The 20,436-nt window shown below is 48.8% G+C and overlaps 1 protein-coding gene across 6 annotated transcripts in view; it reads right to left on the reverse strand.

Moving 5' to 3' along the window:
* The window catches only part of POR (cytochrome p450 oxidoreductase), a 66,733-nt gene extending 46,910 nt beyond the window's left edge, over positions 1-19,823 (reverse strand). The window contains exons 1-2 of one of the 6 annotated variants that reach the window (XM_086374433.1): positions 19,741-19,823; positions 17,171-17,224 (exon numbers count right to left, since the gene is read on the reverse strand). Coding sequence is in view for 2 of the 6 variants with exons in the window: in XM_086374429.1 (XP_086230555.1) it covers positions 3,886-3,974 (89 nt within the window). In the remaining 4 variants the exon portion in view is untranslated. Of the gene's footprint in view, positions 1-472; positions 701-3,857; positions 5,243-7,352; positions 7,392-17,064; positions 17,225-19,740 lie in introns of those variants that run through there. The other 5 variants (XM_086374432.1, XM_086374431.1, XM_086374429.1 and 2 more) reach the window with 5 other exon arrangements.
* Between the last annotated feature and the right edge of the window lie 613 nt (positions 19,824-20,436).

Consider the following 20,436-nt stretch of genomic DNA (forward strand, 5'->3'; position numbering starts at 1 on the left):
TCCACTATTTATTTTCCTCCTCACACCAATGCTCTGAGGTATAGGAGCTACAACTAGCACGGTGATCAGAGTACCTTGTCTAAAGTCAGGGAACTGATAAGCGTTAGAACCAGGATTTAAACCTAGACCAACTGGCATCAGAGCCACTTGATTACCCACTTGCAAGCCCTTCACCACCTTTTCCGGACAAGGCAAAGCTTAAAATGCTATTAATACTATGGAGGGGCAGTACAGAAGTTCTTTCCCTTCTTCAATTAAAAAACAATTACTGAATCAACTACCAAAGGCAGGAGGAATTTGAAACATTTAAAATGTCACAACTAGATGGAAAACTAAAATTGTACCAAAAATTCATATTGTGTCTTAGAATAATCTTTAAAAAATACAGATGAGACCCAATACTGGCATCTCAGTCAATATGCAGCAGAAAGTTTGGCAAGACACTGGGCAGAGAGAAACCAGAGGCACTCACCCTCCACTCATCCCATTAGTGTTTCTGAGGGCCTGCCGCACACCTGGCGCTGTTCCACGTGCTGGCTGACATATGCGGAAACGGTGGGGATTTCTCTGTCCCCGACAAATCACATTCTATTCCAACCACGCTGCCATTAGGGAGAGGGAGAATGAGGCTCCTTATTATAAGTTACTTCCATATTCAGGCTTCCCAGGTGGTTCAAGATGTTAAAGAATTCGGGCTTCCTAGGTAGGAAAAGAATCTACCTGTAACGCAGGAGATGTGGGTATGATCCCTGGGTCGGGAGGACAGCCTGGAGAAGGGAATGGCAACCCACTCCAGTATTCTTGCCTGGAGAATCCCATGGATGGAGGAGCCTGGTGGGCTACAGTCCCTGGGGTCGCAGAGAGTCAGACTCGACTAAAGTGATTGAACACTTCCATATTCTTGTTGGAAGCAGATGAAGAAAGAGGAAAAATAAACAGAAAGCATTAAGACAGTGAGACTGTATTCTTGAGCAAAGAGTGATAATGAGCAATGGTACCATGGACAGATCATGAGAAGTGATGGGGAGGAGCGGGAGGGAGAATTATGGATGCGGGGAGGCCAATTCGAGGGCTGGTGAGGCAGGAAATGACAGAGGCCACAGAAAGACCGCAGCAGCGGAAGGGGATTCAAAGACTAAAAACTGTCGGGACTAAGTGCTGGTGGCAACCCAGAGTGAATATGAGGGAAAGTGGAAATGTCCTCTGTCCTTAGAGCTTCAGGGACCAGGGGATGGTGAGGTCATTAGCAGGGCCAGAGACCTCACTGGTGAGGGTTTCAGGAGGGACAGGCTTGCCCATTTCTGCTGTCATGCTCAATGACCTTTTAAAGTTTGCAAATCACATTACATAAGTGACTGTGTCCAATGTGTCCAGGTAACGCCGTGTGGTTTCATAATCACAAAGGTTCTGCAACCCTAACTGAAACCGATAAATGCCCTTCTTCACAAGACCACAAATTCCTAGTGGGCCACTCTCCCGTGACTGGAATGCATACCTCCCTAAACCCCACCCCTGAAAGAAGCCGGGCACAATTGGCTGATGCACTGTCCTGGGTTTTTAAGAACCGCCACCCCTGTTTACAGTGCTGAAAGCTGACCTCAAGCAAGCTACAGATAGAGAGTCAGCACACGGGGTTCAGAGCTGAGCACAAATTCACGTGTTCCTACCCAGCCCTCAAACCTTTGTACAAACCCGGCCCACCCAGCTCAAGGACACGGTGTATGCTGCGAGGATCAAAGTTTCTTGAGGTCAAGGTGCTCTTAAGGCGCTCTTACCTGACCAAGGTGCTCCAAGGTGATATGAAAGGCTAAGCTCAGGCAAAAGGAATGGGGTGGGCAGGGCCACGGGAGAAGGCACTGGAGATAAGAACTCAGGGAGATTTTTTAAAAAAATGACTAAACATCATTCGTGACTTTCACTTAGAAGCGAATTACATAACCCCACATCAGAGTACCCTTACAGTCTGTCTTCCTCTCTGATTATAACCAGGGGACAAGAGTCTGCTTTTTTCCATTCTATTTTCCTACTACAGGTCACCTCCCAAAGAATCCAGTTCTCTGAAAAACAGTCTTTGGCTGAGGGCACCACAGTTTCGCCCATCATTTTGTTCTAGTTTAGCCTTGAAACAGATTAATTTTGGGGAAGCACGTGTACAATTCTCTGAGCTCTGTCCAGATCAGAATGCCTCACCCTCTAGCAGTCCAAAGAAAGGATAATTCTTAGATGTTCACCCCCACCGGAGCCCCTCTTTATAAGTGAAATAAATAAGCCCCCCATATCAGTGGCTTTCTCCACAAGCCACCCAGAAAAAGGACCAGGTCCCCCAGCTGCTTTGTTCACAACATTCCTGAGCATGTTGCCATGCCAACCAGCATCAGGCATAACAGAGGTGGATGAATTTGGCTCCAAAGGACCCAACCAACAGCAGCCACCAGCCTTCAAAGAGCCATGGTTTGCACAATGGCACTCCTCTGCCACCATTACACACGCACACACCCGCAGGTGCACAGCTATTGTAAACACCTCACTTGGGGAGGGGGATGGGGAAGAAAAAACACTTTTGAGGATGTAGAGCTCTAAAATGGTATGATACAGATTTAGGCAGAGTCAGCTTCCTAAATGATGGATTCACCTAGAGGGAAGTAAGACAAGAATACAGTGTTCTGTGCTAGCCACATCCCTGACCTATTTAAAAGCCTTCCTATCACGTAGCATGGTTCACAAGACCCCTTCAGATAAGCCCCAATCACTTCCAAGCCTCAGGCAACCTACACCCTTACATGCCCCAGAGCTGGTGTGCCCTGGTGGGCTCAGGGAATTCCCGTCTAACCTCCAAGATCCAACTCAGACACCCACTCTTACGCTGAGCCTTGCAGGATACCCCACATAAAGACAGCTTGTCCCAGGGACTTCCCTAGTGGTCCAGTGGTTGAGTCTGCCTTCGAACACAGGTTCGATCCCCGGTTGGGGAATTAAGATCCAAACGCCAATGGGCAACTAGAGAAAGTCCGCGTGCTGCAATACTGACCCAGGACAGGCAAAAAAAAAAAGAAATTCTCTGAAAGAGAGCTCTTCCTGAGCACTCCCCAGGGCACAGTGGGCTCAACACCAAGAGGAAATGCCTCGCACACCTTAAATCCAGAAGGAGCTCAACACATTCTGCCATCGTTGTTTACTTCTGTTTGGTCCCCTCCCCATGAGCGTTTGCCAGGGCTGAACCAGACCCTTCACCAGGGCTGAACCAGACGCTACGCACAGTAGTTTAGACCCTAGAGGCCAAATATGTGTCTTTCAAGTGTCCCTCCTCAGGGATGGAAACGTATCCAAGAACACAGAGAATTCACTGCCAAAAATAAACACCCCTTGGGCTGTTCCAGGAGGCAGTGGGGCAGGGACTCTCCTCCGCTTCATGGATGAAGAAAGTAAGGCCAGGTGTGGGCCTGTACAAGCTGGTGCCTGTTAAACAGAAACTGAAGTGCTGCCTCCAACCCAGGAGCTTTTCTGGGAACACAAGGTTTGGCCTACAGTTTGTATAATGATGATGATGATGGTGATGATGATAATAATGATGATCATAAAAGAACTGGCTTCATCTATCTCTCTATGAGATACTCTCATGTTTCTTACACTATAATGAGATGCATGGTGAGACATATGAGATGCACACACTTGCACACTGCAGTAACAGAATCGAGGAAGAACAATTATATTACTCAGTAATACCATGTATTAGGAGATTTCCTTCCACTCCCCCCACAAAAGAATGTCCTCTACAGTCAGAAAATGAGGTAACAGTGCACAAAGAGAGCAGGGAGGGCTCTGAAGGCAAACGGCCCTGCGTGAGGCCTTAGTTTTACCATCATGGACTTGAGCAAGTGATTTCACCTCTGAGACAGCCTTCCTGGGGGTGAACTGGGCATGGAAACACCAGGCTTTGGGATCATCAGAAGAACTTGAAAGAAAGAGAAAAACATGTATACCTAATACAAACAGCACAAAGTGTCTTGCACCTACTTTTCCTGAAATAAAAACATGGCTGCTGTTAGCGGCTAGCGACTGGCCTCAGAATTAGGAATTGAAAAATGACGCATCTCTGTTGGTGGGAATGTAAGATTAAGATTTTTGGAGGGAAGTTTGGCAATATCTACTGACATTTAAAGTCATACTTTTTTTTTTTTTTTACAAACACACATACTCCTTTGTACTATTTTTTTCCATATGGAAAATGTCTCAGTGTAAGGCTAAGAAGAATGTTCTTTGTCTATATTGCACATTTCTGTAATTGTCTTTTTTTCTTTTCTGGCTGTGCCACTCAGCTTGCAGGACCAAGAATCGTTAACCCATGTCCTCTGGAGTGAAACTGAGGAGTCCTAACCACTGGGCTAGCAGGGAATTTCCTATAATAATAGTCTTTTCATAACGAGTACTGAATATTTTTGTAAACAGAAAAAATACACTCTTAGAAAAAAGTCATTTCTCCACTGCACTTTTTTCTGATTTTAATTTTCAAATGAAACTGATATATAACTAAAAGTTAAGTCTGAAATTACATCATCATTTGACAAGCCATGTGTCAAATCCACAGAGGACCTGTCTATTTTCTCCACTGCTATAGGCACGACACCTCAAAGAGCATCTGTATATTGGAGGTAGTCACTACCTGTTAAATGAATACTTTTAAAGCTCATAAATATTCTAGCTCTTCCACTTCTAAGAATTCATTATATAAAAATATTTGTCCAATTGCCAAGAGATAAAGAACAAGGCTAATCCCTATAGCAGAATTCATAACAGTAAAAGGCCGCAAACAAAAAATTTTTTTCAATCATATTGGTTACTGGGCTACTGTCATTTTTAAAAGGAATGAGGTTTTAAAACAGAAATGAGGTAGCTGTTTACGTCGTGTTATAGAAAGACATCATGTTAAGTAATAAAAAGTAAGACTCACAACAGCATGACTAGTTTCATCTTAATTCTCTGTCTTAAATTTCAATAGTAGAAAATTCCTGCTGTTTTAAGTAAAAGAACAAAATCTAGGTAATAAGTGCTTTTATATATAAGGAAAAACATCTGGAGAATATGTATTACATGACTAGCAATAATTTTTTGTCTCAGTGTAAGGCTATGAAGGATGTTCACTGTTATATCACTATCATGTTGAGTATTTCTATAATAGTATTTTCAAAAATAATGAGCACTTAGCATTTCCGTAAACAGAATAAAATATATTTTTATAAAAACCATCATTTCTCTATTTCACTTTTATTCTGATGTTAATTGTTAAATCAATCTGACACCTAAGTTAAATCCCGTAGCACTAAACTGAGGCCCCTGGGCTTGGGGTGGTTCGGTGAACGGCACACAGTGCTCGTGCCTGAGATGGGACTCAGGTTCCCTGATACTGCCAGCCCACACCACCCCATCCAGGGCTCAGCCCCTTCCAAAGTGTGAGGAAGAAGAGATGTTGCAATGGCAGTTGGACTCTCTGGAACCATGAAAAGCTCTGCAATTAAAGAAGCCTCCCAAAGGAAGAGAAACTAAAAAAAAAAAAAAAAAGGATTGCTTAAGAGCTACACTTTTAATGAACTTGAAAAGTTTGTGAGTAAATGTGCTCAATTTGCCAAGCAGTTCTGATTTCAAATGGTCTCTCTCCTAAGTACACATGAACTTTATTTAACTCAGATTCTGATTTTCAAAGAGTCAAGGGATCAATTCAGAGTGGCCAGCAGGTCCTAAAATTTCTGGCTTGTCTAAAAACAAACATCTGAAACATCTCATGAATTGTTTACAAACCCCTATCACTCAGGAGTTTCAGCTGCCTCACTCATGCTAGCTTTGGTCAAAGCTGTTTCCAGGTGCTTAAGTACATCCCTGGGGCTCCTTTCACCTCAAACCTACCTATTACATTTTCAAGTGCTAGACAGGAAGGATTTGGGAAGAGTTATCATCACTGTGAAGCTGTCAACACTACAACCCAGTTGGAAGCCAATATTCCATTCTCTGAAATGCAGATCTATTTTTTTTAGACATGATTAAACTAGGTATTATTAAAATCATGAGAGGCTCAAGAACTGACCACTCTTCAAAAAGAAAATGAAAATTCCTTAGAGGGACACAAAGAAAAGAAAGTGATTTCTTCTGGGTTCACTGCTTTATTAACTTAGACTTTTGGACTTTTTCCTGATCAAGACAACCCCATAACCACTCAAAAGGGATTTGTGTAGATAGAACTTGTGAGTGGTTAATGAATCAATGTCTTCTCCCCAAACAGGCCGGCCTGTGAACTACAGTAACACACAGTGAAGATACTGGATCACAGAAGTTAGTTAAACGCTCACTTAGGTGGAATGTCACAGTTCTCAAAGTCACTCTTCAAGACCCTCTCTTGAATTTCAACCTGGTGGGGGGGCCTAACAGAGACTGTAAAAACCTGTGGTCCTGCCAAGATGCCAAGGTGTCAGACCCAGGACTACCCATTCCAGCCCCATCTCCCTTGGTCTTAGCACTATTCTCCACTCCCGCCAAGCTCAGAGGGAAGGCTGTAGTTTGCTGGTCTTAAGAGAGGAGGTAGCCACGTTCTTTGAAGTGGCCCCGAATTTCTCAGTGTGGTCACCGGCTCACACAATGGTGACTCTCGTGAAGAAATGAAAAAGCAAAAAAGTCGAGGTCAAGTGCCCCCGCCGCCCAGGAGACCTCGCCCTTTTACCCAATTGCTCCCAAGAGCGAAGAAGGTCATGGCTACCCAGCAGAGCCCGGCAAACCCCTGCCCGCGAGGAGCACTGTCTCCCGGGGATGCAGCCGGCACCGAGAACGTTTCCCAGGAGAGGCCGGCCTTGCGGGCTCCCCTGAGTCCACCTGATGCTGCGCGGCCAGGCTGAGGTCCCACCCACACTCGAGCGCGTCCTACGTGACTGAACCCAAGAACGGGCCGGCTCCTGAGGTCCACTGTACAGACTGAAAAACTGAGGCTCGGAGAGGAAAAGTGGTTTAGCCCGAGGATGAAGGCGTGGAGGGCTGGAGCCCGAGTTTTCTCACGCCGAGACCCAATTCTCCGTCGACGGGGCCCGTGGTGCGCCCTAGGCCGTGGAAACGACGACCCTCAAGCATCCGCAAGAGGTCAGCTAGGGGGCGGCGGGGGGAAGGGCCACCCCCAAGAAGGGCCGAGATGGGGGCCGCGCTTTCCGCGGGAGCGGCGGGCCAAACAGGCAGCCGACCCGGCCCTAGAGCCCGTCCCCGCGCCGGGAGCCCCGGCGGCCGAGGCAGCCAGAAGGCGTCGGGCCCCGGAGCCTCGGCACCCGGAACCCTGGCGCCCGAACCCCACCAATCCCAACCTAGGGAACGAACGCACTCACCACAGGCGTCCGGCTGCACTCGAGACATCTGAGCAGGACGCAGGCCCACACCACTGAGGCGCTACCACCGCCCGCGCCGGTCGCGGGGGTGGAGGCGTGGCCAGCGACGGAGCCGCTCCTCCCCAACCCGGCCATGCGCTCGCTTCTAGGTGCTAGGCCTCCCCCCTGAGAATCCGCGCTCGTGGTACGGCCCTGGAGGCCACGCCCCCTTAGCCTCCCGGCTTCGCCTAGAGGCCTTGGGAGCCTGGCGCTCTGTTCCGACCTGGGCTGCAGTGCCCGGGCAGACGGCGCCCGCGGCCCACGACGCTTCCGCAGGGTCGGTAGCCAGTGAGCTTCGCCGCCTGGCTTCCTGACGACCGCCGATCGCCTGTGTTCGTGGCTTTTTCTCATCCACGGTCCTCAGTTCCCTCGCCTTCGAAAATGGCGAGGCGAGTGTCGGGGTCAGTCCAGCCTAGGATTGGAATGCTGACCTGCTTTTTGGGTGGGAGGGCAGGAGGTGAGCAAGCCGGGGGCGACGACTGGACCAAAGAGCTGGGAGGGGGCAGAGGGCGCTTCTGGTTTGGAAAGTCTGGCTTCCTTGGTTGAGGGGTAAGAAGCCCACCTATGCCTCCTGCTTGATTACAGGGTTATGAGGATTAAGTGATGTAACTCTTGTTCCTAAATAGTTTAGCTTGGTGCGATAGTGCTCTAGAAATGTAAGTCATTATTATTACTATTATTGTTACCATGTGGCCCGTGCTTTGGAAGCGGGAGTCTTGTCTTAACCATTGGACCGCCAGGGAAGTCCCTATTATTATTAATTTCAGGCTCTGCTACGAATTCCTCTGGGAACAGTGCGGGGGGCAACTCACTTGTTCAGAACCAGTTCTCCATCTTTAAAAATGGGACCCACCAACGACAACCAAGTATGAATACTTTGAAAATTGTAAAAGGGTGTATAAAGAGAGGATCCTTCCTGTGGCCTCAGTTTTAGGCTTCCTACCTTCCAGTTTGTCCGGAACAAGTCTGATTCACCTCATTAAACCAGTCCCGCCTACAGGTTGCATAAATGCCAGAGCCTTCAGGGTGGGGCACATCCATGTCTAACTTAGGGACTGAATGTGTAACTTATACTAGGCCTTCAAGACTCCTTGTTTCAGTCGCTAAGTCGTGTCCGGCTATAGTCCGACCCCATGGACTATAGCCCGCCAGGCTCCTCTGTCCACGGGATTTCCCAGGCAATAATACTGAAGTGGGTTGCCATTTTCTTCTCCAGGGGATCTTCTGGACCCTCAAGAGAGCAAGAGGGAAATTCATCCCCCAGACCTCTGATACTCTGTCTCACCCTTCCACCACTTTGTTGAACACCTCCCCGGCGTTTCCCAAAGAGGCTTCCATGAATCCTTGCACTCTGCTTATGTGAAGCCAAAACACTGAACACTCAGTTCTCTTTCTCTCTGCTAATGGCCTGCCTGGGGCCAGAGATAGACATCTTCTTTTGCTGTTTCTGGTTGAGTCTGTAACTGAGTCCTGTAGATTTCTTCTCCAGGACCACCCTCCCCATCTTCTCATCTTTCCTGCTGTCCCTGCCCTAGTTTAGGCACACCTGGGCTTACCTTTCCCCCCGGATGATCTCAACAGTTCCTGTCTCTCGTGCCACCTCCAGTTTCTTCTCCACTTGCTGCCAGGGAAACTTCCTCTTCTACTGCTCTGCTCACTGCCCTACCTTCCTGTCCCTTATCTTTTCTTTCTCAAAAACACACTCTCACTAGCCAGCTGGGGAAAAATGTAAGTTGGATACACACTTCACACTTTACACTAATAAAAACTTCCAGTAGATAAAAGATTTGAACAATTTCTGAAAAGAAGAAAAAGGAGGGACTTCTGGGGTGTTCCACTGGTTAAGAATCCGCCTACCAATGTGGGGAACATGGTTTTGATCCCTTTGGTCAGGAAAGATTCCCCACGCCGAGGGGCAGCTGAAGCCATGGACCGAAACCAAAGAAGCCACCACAATGAGAAACCCAAGCACCATAACTAAAGAGTAGCCCCCACTCACCACAACTAGAGAAAGACTGCATGCAGCAATGAAGACCAGGTGCAGCCAAAAATAGATAAATGAATGAAAAAAAAAAAAAAAAGATTCTCTGGGCCACTAATCCCAGTGAAAGAAAAGAAAGGAAAAGTCCTGCAAGAAACCATGGGAGAATTTGTGTTAATCTCCAAGAGACCTTTCTGAATTATTAATAGAACACAAACCCCTGAAGCCATAAATGACTGAAAAAACTACCTACATAAAAATCAAAACATGATGTGTGACAAAGACCTACAGGCAAAGTCCAAAGGCAAAGGACAAACTAGGAAGAAATATTTGTAATTGTTAATAATCAATAATCAAAGGACTGGGCCGGGTGACGGAGGGAACCGAAGTGCTAGTGCCGCGGCGGCGGCGGACGACCCAGCCAGAGCAAGAGGGTCTCGGCGGGGAGGAAGGGGTTTAAAAAAAAAAAAAAAATCAAAGGACTACTTTCCCTAATAAACAGCCCCTACTAATTAATAAGAAAAGGATTGATTCATATAAATGGGCAAAAGATAGGAACCATCAGTTCACAGGAAAAAAAAAAAAAAAAACCAAACAGATGGCTCTTAACCATAAGAAGAGAAGAAATTAAAATAAAAAATTGACCGAGATCCCAGTTTTCACCTACAATGACAACAAAATCTGAAAGTTTGATGACTCACGGGGTTGGTGGAACTGAGTGGAAATAGACACGATCATTCATTGTTGCCACATCCAAACATGAATACCATCCAACCGTAAAGAAGACAAACAAGGAAGCTCGTTGCTGATAGGGAACAACCTCAGATCAGTTGACAAAAGGCAAATTCAAGGTGATGGCCAGTGGGTAGAGAAGGTTTTCATCTGTGTTTTAAAAACTATTCTGTGAGAGAAAGTGGAGGGGGAAAAATGTACATACTGTGTATCTGTATTTGGATGTATAAGTATGAACTCTCTGGAAAGGAAAAAAAGAGATAGCACTGGTTGTCTCTAGAGAGCTAGGACCAGGAGCAGAGGAAGCGTCATTGTACACCCTTTGTATCTTTCACACTTTGTGCATTATCCGTGTTTTATTTATTCTAAGTCATACATGAATACTGATTACCCAGACAGCCTCGTCACCGGCCAAGGAACCAACTCTCTTACTGGCTCCCAAAATGTAAAGAATAGTGACTATACACTTCATTTTTCTTAAATCAAAATTAAACACGTGTGAGGAGGGACTTCCCTGGTGGTCCAGTGGTTAAGACTCCTCACTTCCACCACAGGGGCATGGGTTCAATCCCTGGGCAAAGAATTAAGATCCTGTAAGCCCAACTACATGCCCCCCCAAAAAAAAAGAAAGAAGAAAGTGTGGGGTTGTGAACAACAGTTTCGCGCCAACTCTCCTGTTTCACCTCATCTTCACTGCCCAGAAAGAATCAGCTTCTTACCTCATTTTGGACTTGCTTCTGGTCCTTATTTCCATGCTGGTAAATAAATGTTTTTGTGGCTGGCTGTTGTCTGAAATTTTAGGTCTTACCTCTAGAGTCCTGCTAATGATGAGTCAGGTTGTTAAAATCACAGCCAGCCTCCCCTGCCCACATGTCAACATAATTATTTGTGTACCTGTTTTACATCCTCTATTAATCATTTTTATAACTGAAGTAATAGCCTTGGATCTTTGTTTCTTGAATCTTCCACTGTAAGCGATATCTTTTCACGCCATACAGCCAAGCAATCAGCATCGAGTCCTCCCCTTTCCTCTGAACCCCTTGCCTCTGCCTCCCCACTTCAGCTGTCTGAACCTCGATATTTTCATTACTGAGCTTGACAGCATTTGCCTTCTACATAACATGTTCTTTGCTTTGTTTTTCCCTTGAGCCTAAAAGTCAAGTCATCAAGCAGCCTTAGCAGTGTCGTCGCATTCAGCCGGGCTGCACAGCTGAAAACCAACCACCCTTATGATTACAGGGCTCTTCCTGTGCGTCCTCTTCCTGAAAGTAAATTTCGCCTCTGCCAACATGATTTAAAAGAAACAGATTCTCAGTCTCTCCATGGATCTGGTAGATCCAGATTTTTCCTGAGACTCCCGCCAAGATTCCTGGGCACCCCCAACCCCTATCCCAGGTTGATTACTGTAAAGGATGAGACTGAGTTCCTATCTGTGTTTCAGTTCTCATAAAGGGGCACGACAGTTTGTGGAATGGATGGATGGCCTTAGTCTGGAATGCGAGAGGAGAGTTCAAAACCTGGCCCTAACTTACCTTTCCTGCTTGATCTTTACAATTTTCTTCCACAAATTCTACACTGGAGCAAAACTGGGTGCATCCAGTTTTGTACATGCTGTGCATTTTTATTATTCTGTTGAGCCACTAGGAATGTTGTTCTCTTCCATGTTTATGTAATATGTCCATCTCCTACCAAAGCTCCCACCTCTGGAAGGTGCTCTGATCCCTCCAGAAGTGATGGCTCCCCACTACTGTCCAGCTCTCCAAGGTCCAGAGTATTTCCTACTTTAAATCATATCTTCAGAGTATCTGTCCCTCATCAGAGTCCCTCCAGGGCACATCTGTCTCAGAAGCCTCCTCTCTCTGCCTCCCCAACCCCGTGCGTGCGAGCGTGTATGTTCAGCCACTCTGTTGTGTCCAACTCTGTGCAACTCCATGGACTGTAGCCCGCCAGGCTTCTCTGTCCATGGGATTATCCAGGAAAGACTGGAGTGGGTTGCCATGCCCTCCTCCAGGGCATCTTCCCAACCCAGGCATCTAACCCAGGTCTCCTGCATTACAGGCAGATTCTTTACCACTGAGCCACATGGGAAGCCCTTCCCTTCCCCAGATTCTGCCAAATGAAAGCAGCATGGAGGCATTTGCAGGATGAGCCTTAGAGGATTCAGGATAGGCAGCCTGGAGTTAAGGAGCTTGGACTTGGATGAACGAGAGTGAGGGATGGGAGCTAGAGCCAAGGCTGGGGCGAGGGGGAGATGGGACTGGACAGAGGTCAGGGCAGGACAAGGATTTTGTGACCTGTCCTGACAGCTGCTCTGTTGGTTTTGGAAGGGCTGTGTCCCCTGAAGAGAACGGGAGAAGATTTGTCCAGGTGAACGTGTGGGTACCACCGCATCAAGGAATCATCAGAAAGGTGTGATCTTAGTCTAAGGGAGAGACAGGGACCGTTAGTATAGTGGGCCTTTCTCTGCTGTGGGCAGTGCTGTCCCACACTCTGCAACCCAAGGTTCTTCTGAATGTGAACAGCCTGAAAACTCCGGGCACCTACAATAGACAGACAGCCTAGGGGCTGAGGGAGGGGGCAGAAACTGGCCCTTGAAGCAAAGCTTCTCTGCAGCAGAAGCATTTAAAAAAATATATTTATTTGGTTGTGCTGGGTCTTAGTTGCAGCATGGGCATCTATTTCCCTGAGCAGGGATTGAACCCAGGCCCCCAGCATTGGGAGCACAGAGTCTTAGCCACTGGACCACCAGGGAAGTCCTTGCAACAGAAACTTTTACATCCCACAAAGCCAAGGGCTGTACCTCGTATTCGTACCTTCTGATCAGTCTGATCCCTTGAAGCCTTTCCTTGCTCCACAGACCCAAACATTTGCTGAGCCCTTGCAGTGGGCTCCCACTTGCTACGAGATGGACGAGGAGCTAATTCCTATTTACTAAGCACCACCTAGATCCTAAGTGCTGTTACCACAAATCTCAAGTGTCCACTATGATCCCCACTGGACAGATGAGTAAACAGAGGCTCAGAGAGGTGAAAGAACTATCCCAAGCTCCCCAGGCTCCCACAACTAGTAAGTGACCTGGGCCTTGTTTCCACCAATGAGTGTATCGTGCGTGCGTGCGTGCGTGCTTGCGTACGTGCTCAGTTGCTTCAGTTGTGTCTGACTCTTTGGGACCCCACGGACTGTAGCCCGCCAGGCTCCTCTGTCCATGGGATTCTCCAGGCGAGAATACTGGAGTGGGTTGCCATGCCCTCCTCCAGGGGATCTTCCCGACCCAGGGATGAAACCTGTGTCTCCTGCATTGCAGGCAGATTCTTTACTGCCGAGCCACTGGGGAAGCCCCAGTGAGTGTGTCAAGCACATCTAAATCCACCCAGCTTCACCCCAACCCTGGGAGCCACCCTTCCCCAGGGAAAACTCTCCCAGCCTGGTGGGGGCTGGGCGAGGGGAGCTCTGTGCCACTCTCGCTTCAGAGTGGTACCATTTCCACACTGGTGCGGCTCCCCTCATCCTCTCCCAGGGCAGTGCCTGCCTTGGAGGGTTCAGCGGCCTGACTCCTCCCTGCTGTCTCCGACTCCAGCTTCCTCCTTCATGAGCGCAGTCTTAGACTAGCTCCAAGTTCCTGCTTTACAGGAAGGAAAGGAGTTTCTTGAGCAGGAACTCATGCCAGGCATGTTCAAAGGAGCTGCCCTATCTACCTACAGGGCCAGGGATAAGGTGGTCACCAAAGCACAGACATACAGGCTTTCCTGGTGGCTCAGCAGTAAAGAATCTGCCTGCAATGCAGGAGATGCATGTTCAGTCCCTGGGTTGGGAAGTCTGGAGAATCCCCATGGACGGAGGAGCCTGGCGGGCTGCAGTCCATGGGGTCGCAGAGTTGAACACAACTGAACGACTAAGCACACACACGCACACACACACAGACCCTCCACCCCGAGATTAGAAGCCAAGTTCTGCTTCGGCTGCTCACCAGATGCCTGGCCTCTTTAGATAAGAAATCAGTTTCCTTCTGAACAAGATGGGGAGGAAAAACCCTGTCCCGCCCCCTTTTCCCAGGCGCTCTGAGGTTTGTTATGATGCTCAAAGGATGGCTCTGTGACAGGGCAAAGGCAAGGACACAGGTGAGCCCTGTCATCAAAGAGGAGCAGGAGAAGGAGCCTGAAGCCCCAGCTCTTCAGGCTAAGCCCCTAAGCCCCTGGCCAAACCTGCCTGACCTCTGGCCTGGGGGGACTCTGAACTTTCTGAAAGTCTTTGATGAGCACTTGGTCTTGCCCCCATTTTACAGATGGGAAAACTAAGGCAGGGAAATGAAGCAGCCCTGTCTGATTGGTTCATCCCCAAAATCTGATCTTTCTCTTGTCAACAGGATGATCTTCTGCCCAAACCTCTTTTACAAAGGGCAGACATCGTAGTTTCTTCTGATGTCAGGGGCAGCTGGCTCAGCCTGACCAAAGGCTCTCTGGCTGCTCAGGAGCCAGATCTTTAGAAAATAGATCGGAGGCTTCGGCTGTGGGGTTTACTAAGCCAGTTGGGTGTGTGGGGGCCTGCTGGCTGCAGGGTGAGCTGACCAGCTGGAGGCAACTGTGGACATGCAGTCTGAAGCCAGAGTTTGGCAACAACGTGAATTGTTTCAGGAAAACAGCTAGGAGGAGAGGAGCGCAGAGGCAGCCAGGGAGCTAGAATGAGAAGGCACTGAAACTGGGGGCTCCAGATGGACCGTGTAGGTACAGGAGACAGCGGAGGCCCTGGCTGGATGTCTCAAAGGGTACCAGTCCCCTACATCAGAATCGTCATGGGCCTATTAAAACTGCCAGTTCCTAAGGCAGCCCCACCCGCAGCCATCAGATCAGAATCTCTGGAGGCCAGGCAGAAATTGACGTTTTAAATAAGCTTCACTTTTTTCCACATTGGAATATGAGAACCACTGCCTTATGGGGTTAACGTGACCAGAACAGCATGGGGGATAGCGTGTCCATCGCACAGCACAGCTCGGGTAGATCCAAACACAAAAGCAGATAAAGGAGGAAGGGACAGTTGTTTTGAAGGGAGAAGCCAGGATGATGACCAGCCTGGCTCCCTGGGGTGTTAAAAATCTCCCCAAACCTTTCTCACAGCCTCCCTGCCACCCCCACACTCCTAGGTTCTCTAAACCACGTCCAAAGTTCAGCAAAAAGGCAGCCCTGAAATCAAAGAACAAACTTGGCCTTTGGCAACAGCAGATCATTTTTCCAATCTGGATTAACACCAAGGCCCAGACAGCTGTGTGACCTTGGACGGCTTCTGTGGATCCTTGTAAAGGCGGCTGCTTGGGTTTGGGTGAGGATGAAATAGGCTAATGGATTAAGTCACTGAGTGTATATGTTGGTTCTCAGGGATCAGGATGCCCTCCTCTTTCCGGTTTCCTACAAACAGACTCCCTCCCAGCCCCCTTCCCTTTGTTCCTTTCTCTGTTATGCAACAAAAGTTTAAATCCTTCCCGGTTTGGGGCCAGCTGCCGAGCAGATGGGAGGGTGTCTCTGTAATGGGAGGTTTCCAAAGTCCCATCTTCCCTGCCTCCCTCCACGTTTTTGTCCACATGCAGCTGGGACAAGACCTTTGCCTGCTCTCCTCAATACTGCAAAAAGCCAGGTGTTTACGTTATCTCCTGGCTTCTGCTCCAGCTGTCACCATGGCAACCAGAACCCAGTGCCGGCCATTGAAAAAGAGCCTCTGAGGAGGAGCCTGCTTGGTTTGTATTAACATTCAGTTTGGACAGCTCTTGCTGAGAGCATCTGCCTTGTACCTGTGCTGAGCAGTCACTAAGCAGAAATGGGATTGATTTAGAGCTGGTCCCTGACTTTGAGAGGCTGGTGGTCTCCTGGCCAAGATATAGAACCTCTTGGTCTAGTTCAGTGACTCTCAAAGTGTTGGCCCTCAAACCAGGAGCTTTCTCGTTACCTTTGAATTGGTTTGAAATGCCACCTTTCAGGCTTCTTTCAAGGTCTACTAGGGTGGGTAGAGGGGGTCCTGAAATCTGGGTTTTAACAAAAGCCCCCTCCCCGTGATGGTGATGGAGGCTGGAGTTTGAGAACCGTAGATCTAATTAAAACCTCACCCCATCCCAAGAACTGGGAACTATTGTTCCCACGTCGTAAATGAAAGAACAGAGGCTCTGCCATGCTCTGTGTGCAGACTAGCTGACAGCTTGTGAAGGGGTTGGGTTCTCGGATCCCTTCCAGTGTCAAATTCTACCTCTGCAACACCTGTGATAAGGTAAGGTAGCAGGTATTCTTTTTCCTGGATCCTGGCTGGAGAAACAAAGGGGTACCTTATTCTCTGTCCAGCAGGGTCAGGGCCAAGTGACAACTCACGTGGAAATGGGAAATCACAACAGGGGGAAGAAGAGCTGGGAATAGGGTCAGAAAGAGCAGCAGCAGCCCTGGTGATAACCACCCGCCCCAAACGTGGGGACACCGAACTGACATAATACCCTGCTGCCCTCACAGCCGAGATCATCTAGGCGTCTAAGCTGGACCCCCAATCCTGAGGCCTCCTCTCCTGTGTTCACTCACCTGCATACTTGGTTGGTCTCTTTCCACGCTTTTGCCCCCACAGGCTCTCAGGGTCCCCTCTTACACTGCATCTGCCTGAACATCCATTCTCTCCCCAAAGTTGGAAACGCCTCTTTGGCAACCAATGGCCTCCAGCTTCTCTTTGCCCACATCCTGTGACTGGGTGCTTCCTGCCTTTTCAGGGAACCCATCCATCTACGAAATCTCTGACGGGGTTAAGTTTCCCTTTAAATGAGCTGACATCCATCCCTGTGAAATATCCACCTTTTACAATATGAGTTAGTCTAATCCCCCGTAACAGAGATTACAGGCTTATTTTTAAAGTAAGACGATCCATGCCAACTATTTCCCATAAACCTACCACTCAGATTTGCAGATTAAACAAAGCAGGTAGACGATATCAACCCTTTACCTTGAAAACAGTAAGAACAACAAGATGAGGTGGGAGCAGAAAGGAACAGGCAGAAGGATCCGAGGCGGTGGAGGGAAAGGTCGCTGACTGGGATGCTCCGTCTTACCACTTCTTGCCCAAGAGACACTGGCAGGACCACAGCGGTTTTCACAGGAGCCCCCTTCAAGAAAAAGAGCACAATAATGCAAATATGATTTCCCAGAACTTGTTTCATTTTGTTGAATACAGTCACAGATGGATGGTTTGTAATGACAGAAAAGGCAAAACTTAGCATGTCTTCAGTGATCGTTTTCACATACTTTATTGTTTCAGCAAATGGGAATCTTGAAGCTTAAGTGACTTGAGTTTTGTGGAAATCTGCCTCTGACTCTGGGCCTCAGTTTCTCATCCTATCCCTCATCCAAAGTTGGTTTGAGAAATGAGCTTAAAGGAAGGTGAAACCATCAGCTGAGATGTTAGTGTGTCCTCTGATTTCTAAAGATGAATGCTTGCAGCCTGGGCATGAGGAAAGCTGGTTGATTATTCCCGTTGCTGGAAGAGGACCAGATGGGCAACCCAGATTAGCATTCTGCCCTGGGGAGGCCTCAACTGGAGCTCCAGGACCAAACCAGTAGAACCAGTAAATTCAGGGAACTAGCTCTCTTCCTACCAGAAAGGAAAGGCTTGTGCTGATCCATAAGGACGATAACAGGATTATTTTAATCGTTTTGGCAACTCTGGCTCTGCCAAGAGAAAAAGCTGTGGTAGCTCAGGAAATTAAAAAAACTCTGGTTTCATTCCCCAGAACGTCTTTTGCAAGAGGGATGAGGGTTTAGCAGGAGAAGGAAGGAGTGCTAGAAACTCCTGCCCTGCCTCGGGCTGCCCAGCCAGCCTGCAGCACCTTGACTGCCAACCCTGCTTTGCAGAGGGTGTCTCCTTCTCCTCTCCCTTTTTATTTTTTATGTATTCATTTTAATATTTTTGATGTGGACCATTTTTTTAAGCCTTTATTGAATTTGTTACAGTGTTGCTTGTTTTACGTTTTGGTTTTTCGGCTCAGGGCATGTGGGATCTAGGTGGCTCGATGGTAAAGAATCCGCCTGCCAATGCAGGAGATATGGATTCAATCCCTGGGTTGAGAAGATCCCCTGGAGGAGGACATGGCAACCCAGTCCAGTATTCTTGCCTAAGGAAATCCAATAGACAGAAGAAGAGCCTGGCAGTCTGCAGTCCCTGGGGTCACAGAGTCAAGCACGACAGCTGCTGAGCATGTATGAGTGCACCTGCTTGTGGGATCTTTGTTCCCTAATCAGGAATCAAACCTGCACCCCCTTCACACTGGGAGGTGAAGTCTTAACCACCGAACTGCCAAGGGAGTCCTCCTCCTCCCCTTTTTATTATTTTTTTAAATTTAATTTTATTTTTTAACTTTACAATATTGTATTGGTTTTGCCATATATCAACATGAATCCACCACAGGTATACATATGTTCCCTATCCTGGCTCCTCCCCTTTTTAGAAGGTCTCCAGAGGATACCTCAGCTCCTGGCCTAAGCTGGGTGCCTGGGGGTCCCCCATTGCAGAGGCTGCTGGTGCCTGCCCCCCTGAGAGTTCAGGAGCTTCCCAGGCTGCAAGCGGAACCGCATCCATCTCTGTAGTGCTGCTTGCAAAAGATGCTTGTTCTTATCCCCTACCCCTTCCTGGGTCTTCTGCTCTAGAAACCCTTAGGCAGGGGAATCCCTGGGCAACATGCATGCCAAAGAGGCCCCTTCAGGAGGCCAGGGGTCAGGCAAGCGCACACATTATCACTCTGAGGCAGGGGGTCCCAGAAGCACAGAGCTAGAGAAATTAGGGCTGGTTCCCCAGGGACTCAGCACCACCCCCTTCACAGTTCTGTCCTGCACCTCCCCAGGCACAAGGGCATCTGCATCCTCTCTAATAAAAATGCCTGCCCGGGATGCCCTAGGGAAGAAGGAAGATAACCATGAAGACCTGGGCCCCCACCAGGCCCTGAAAATTTATCCAAAGTCGCCAGTCCTTGGCTTGGGGCCCCAAGGCTGGAAGTCGGAAGTGGCTGCGGGAGGGGATGAAGATGAGAGCAGGTGGGATGGAAGGTGGAAGAGGGTGGGGCACCGACATCCAGGCCCACCACAAACCAAAAGCTGAGATGGTCCACCCCGAGGAGTCTTTAAGATCATCCCAGGCCACCTCCCTCTTGTACAGGTGAGAAAACTCAGACCAGAGGGGTCGCAGCATTTGTCCAATGTCACACAGTAAATGAATGGCAGGGACGGGACTAGAGCCCTTGCTTCAGCGGCCCTATCCAGGACTTTCCCTGCTGTACCACCAGGCCTGGGCACAGGCTGGGGACAAGTCCCACACCAGCTCCTTCCTCTTCCCTTCCCTTCTCACACCGCCTCTCCACCCCCCACCCAGTCTGGGACAGGACAGACCCCAGCCAGCCACTCCACCTCCTCATCGAGGCTTGGTTTCAGCCACCCTGCCTTTAGCTACCCTCAGTCTCGGTTCCGGTTGACCTGCCAGGTACAGGCAGCCGGCTCTCTGCCCTCCTTGCCCTGAACCTGGCTTCCCAGGAGGGCCGAGGAAGGGTGGGGCACCAAAGCTGCCACCTCCAGTGCTTAGCCTCTGGCCCCCTCCCCCTCCTCCTGCCCTGCCGCATGCTGAGAAGACACCCACCTGGGCAGCTGCTGGTGTGGATGCCCTGGACAGGGCCAACCGGCCAGGGAAGCTCCTCGGCTGAGGCACCGTCCTGCCTTCCCAGGGCTTGAGACCCATGGTGGCCTTTTATGGAGTGGAGAGGTGTGGTTTGAAGGATTAGGGGTGGAGCCCGGGGTACCTATATCTGAAAAACATCCCCACCCCAAGTGCTCCTGCCAGGTGCTGGAATCAGAGCTGGTTCCAGAATGGTTTGTGCCTTGGCCAAGACCCTCATCCCTTACAAAACAGCACAGATGCCCCATCCAGCCAAGCCCAGCCTTCCTGTGAGGCTGGTCAGGGCCTAGGCGAGTGAGGCCAGTTCTGGACACGCAACCTGCCATTGTAGCCTATGGTCCTCTCTTGGGGTGACTCAGAACTTTGCACCGTGAGCCACACAGATATGACTGTTCCCACCTACTCTGGGAGCTTGAACAAGTTATTCCACCTGTGGCCCAGTTTGTTCACTCTGAGATGTAAATAATAATACGTACTTCATAGGATTGATACAGAACCTAGCACGTAAGCTATTCAATCACTATTTGAATGAATGAATGAATGGAAAGATGACTACAGTGGACAAGGGGTCTGGAAACCCATCCTTAGAAACCTTATTTCCTCACATCTCACCTTAATTGCTCTAGACATGCCAGAGTCTCTCTCATTTCCCAGCTCCAT

This window comes from Bos grunniens, chromosome 25 (assembly GCF_055505025.1).
Source record: "Bos grunniens cultivar Pamir isolate PY7600 chromosome 25, Bosgru_T2T1.0, whole genome shotgun sequence".
NCBI classification, from domain to species: domain Eukaryota; kingdom Metazoa; phylum Chordata; class Mammalia; order Artiodactyla; family Bovidae; genus Bos; species Bos grunniens.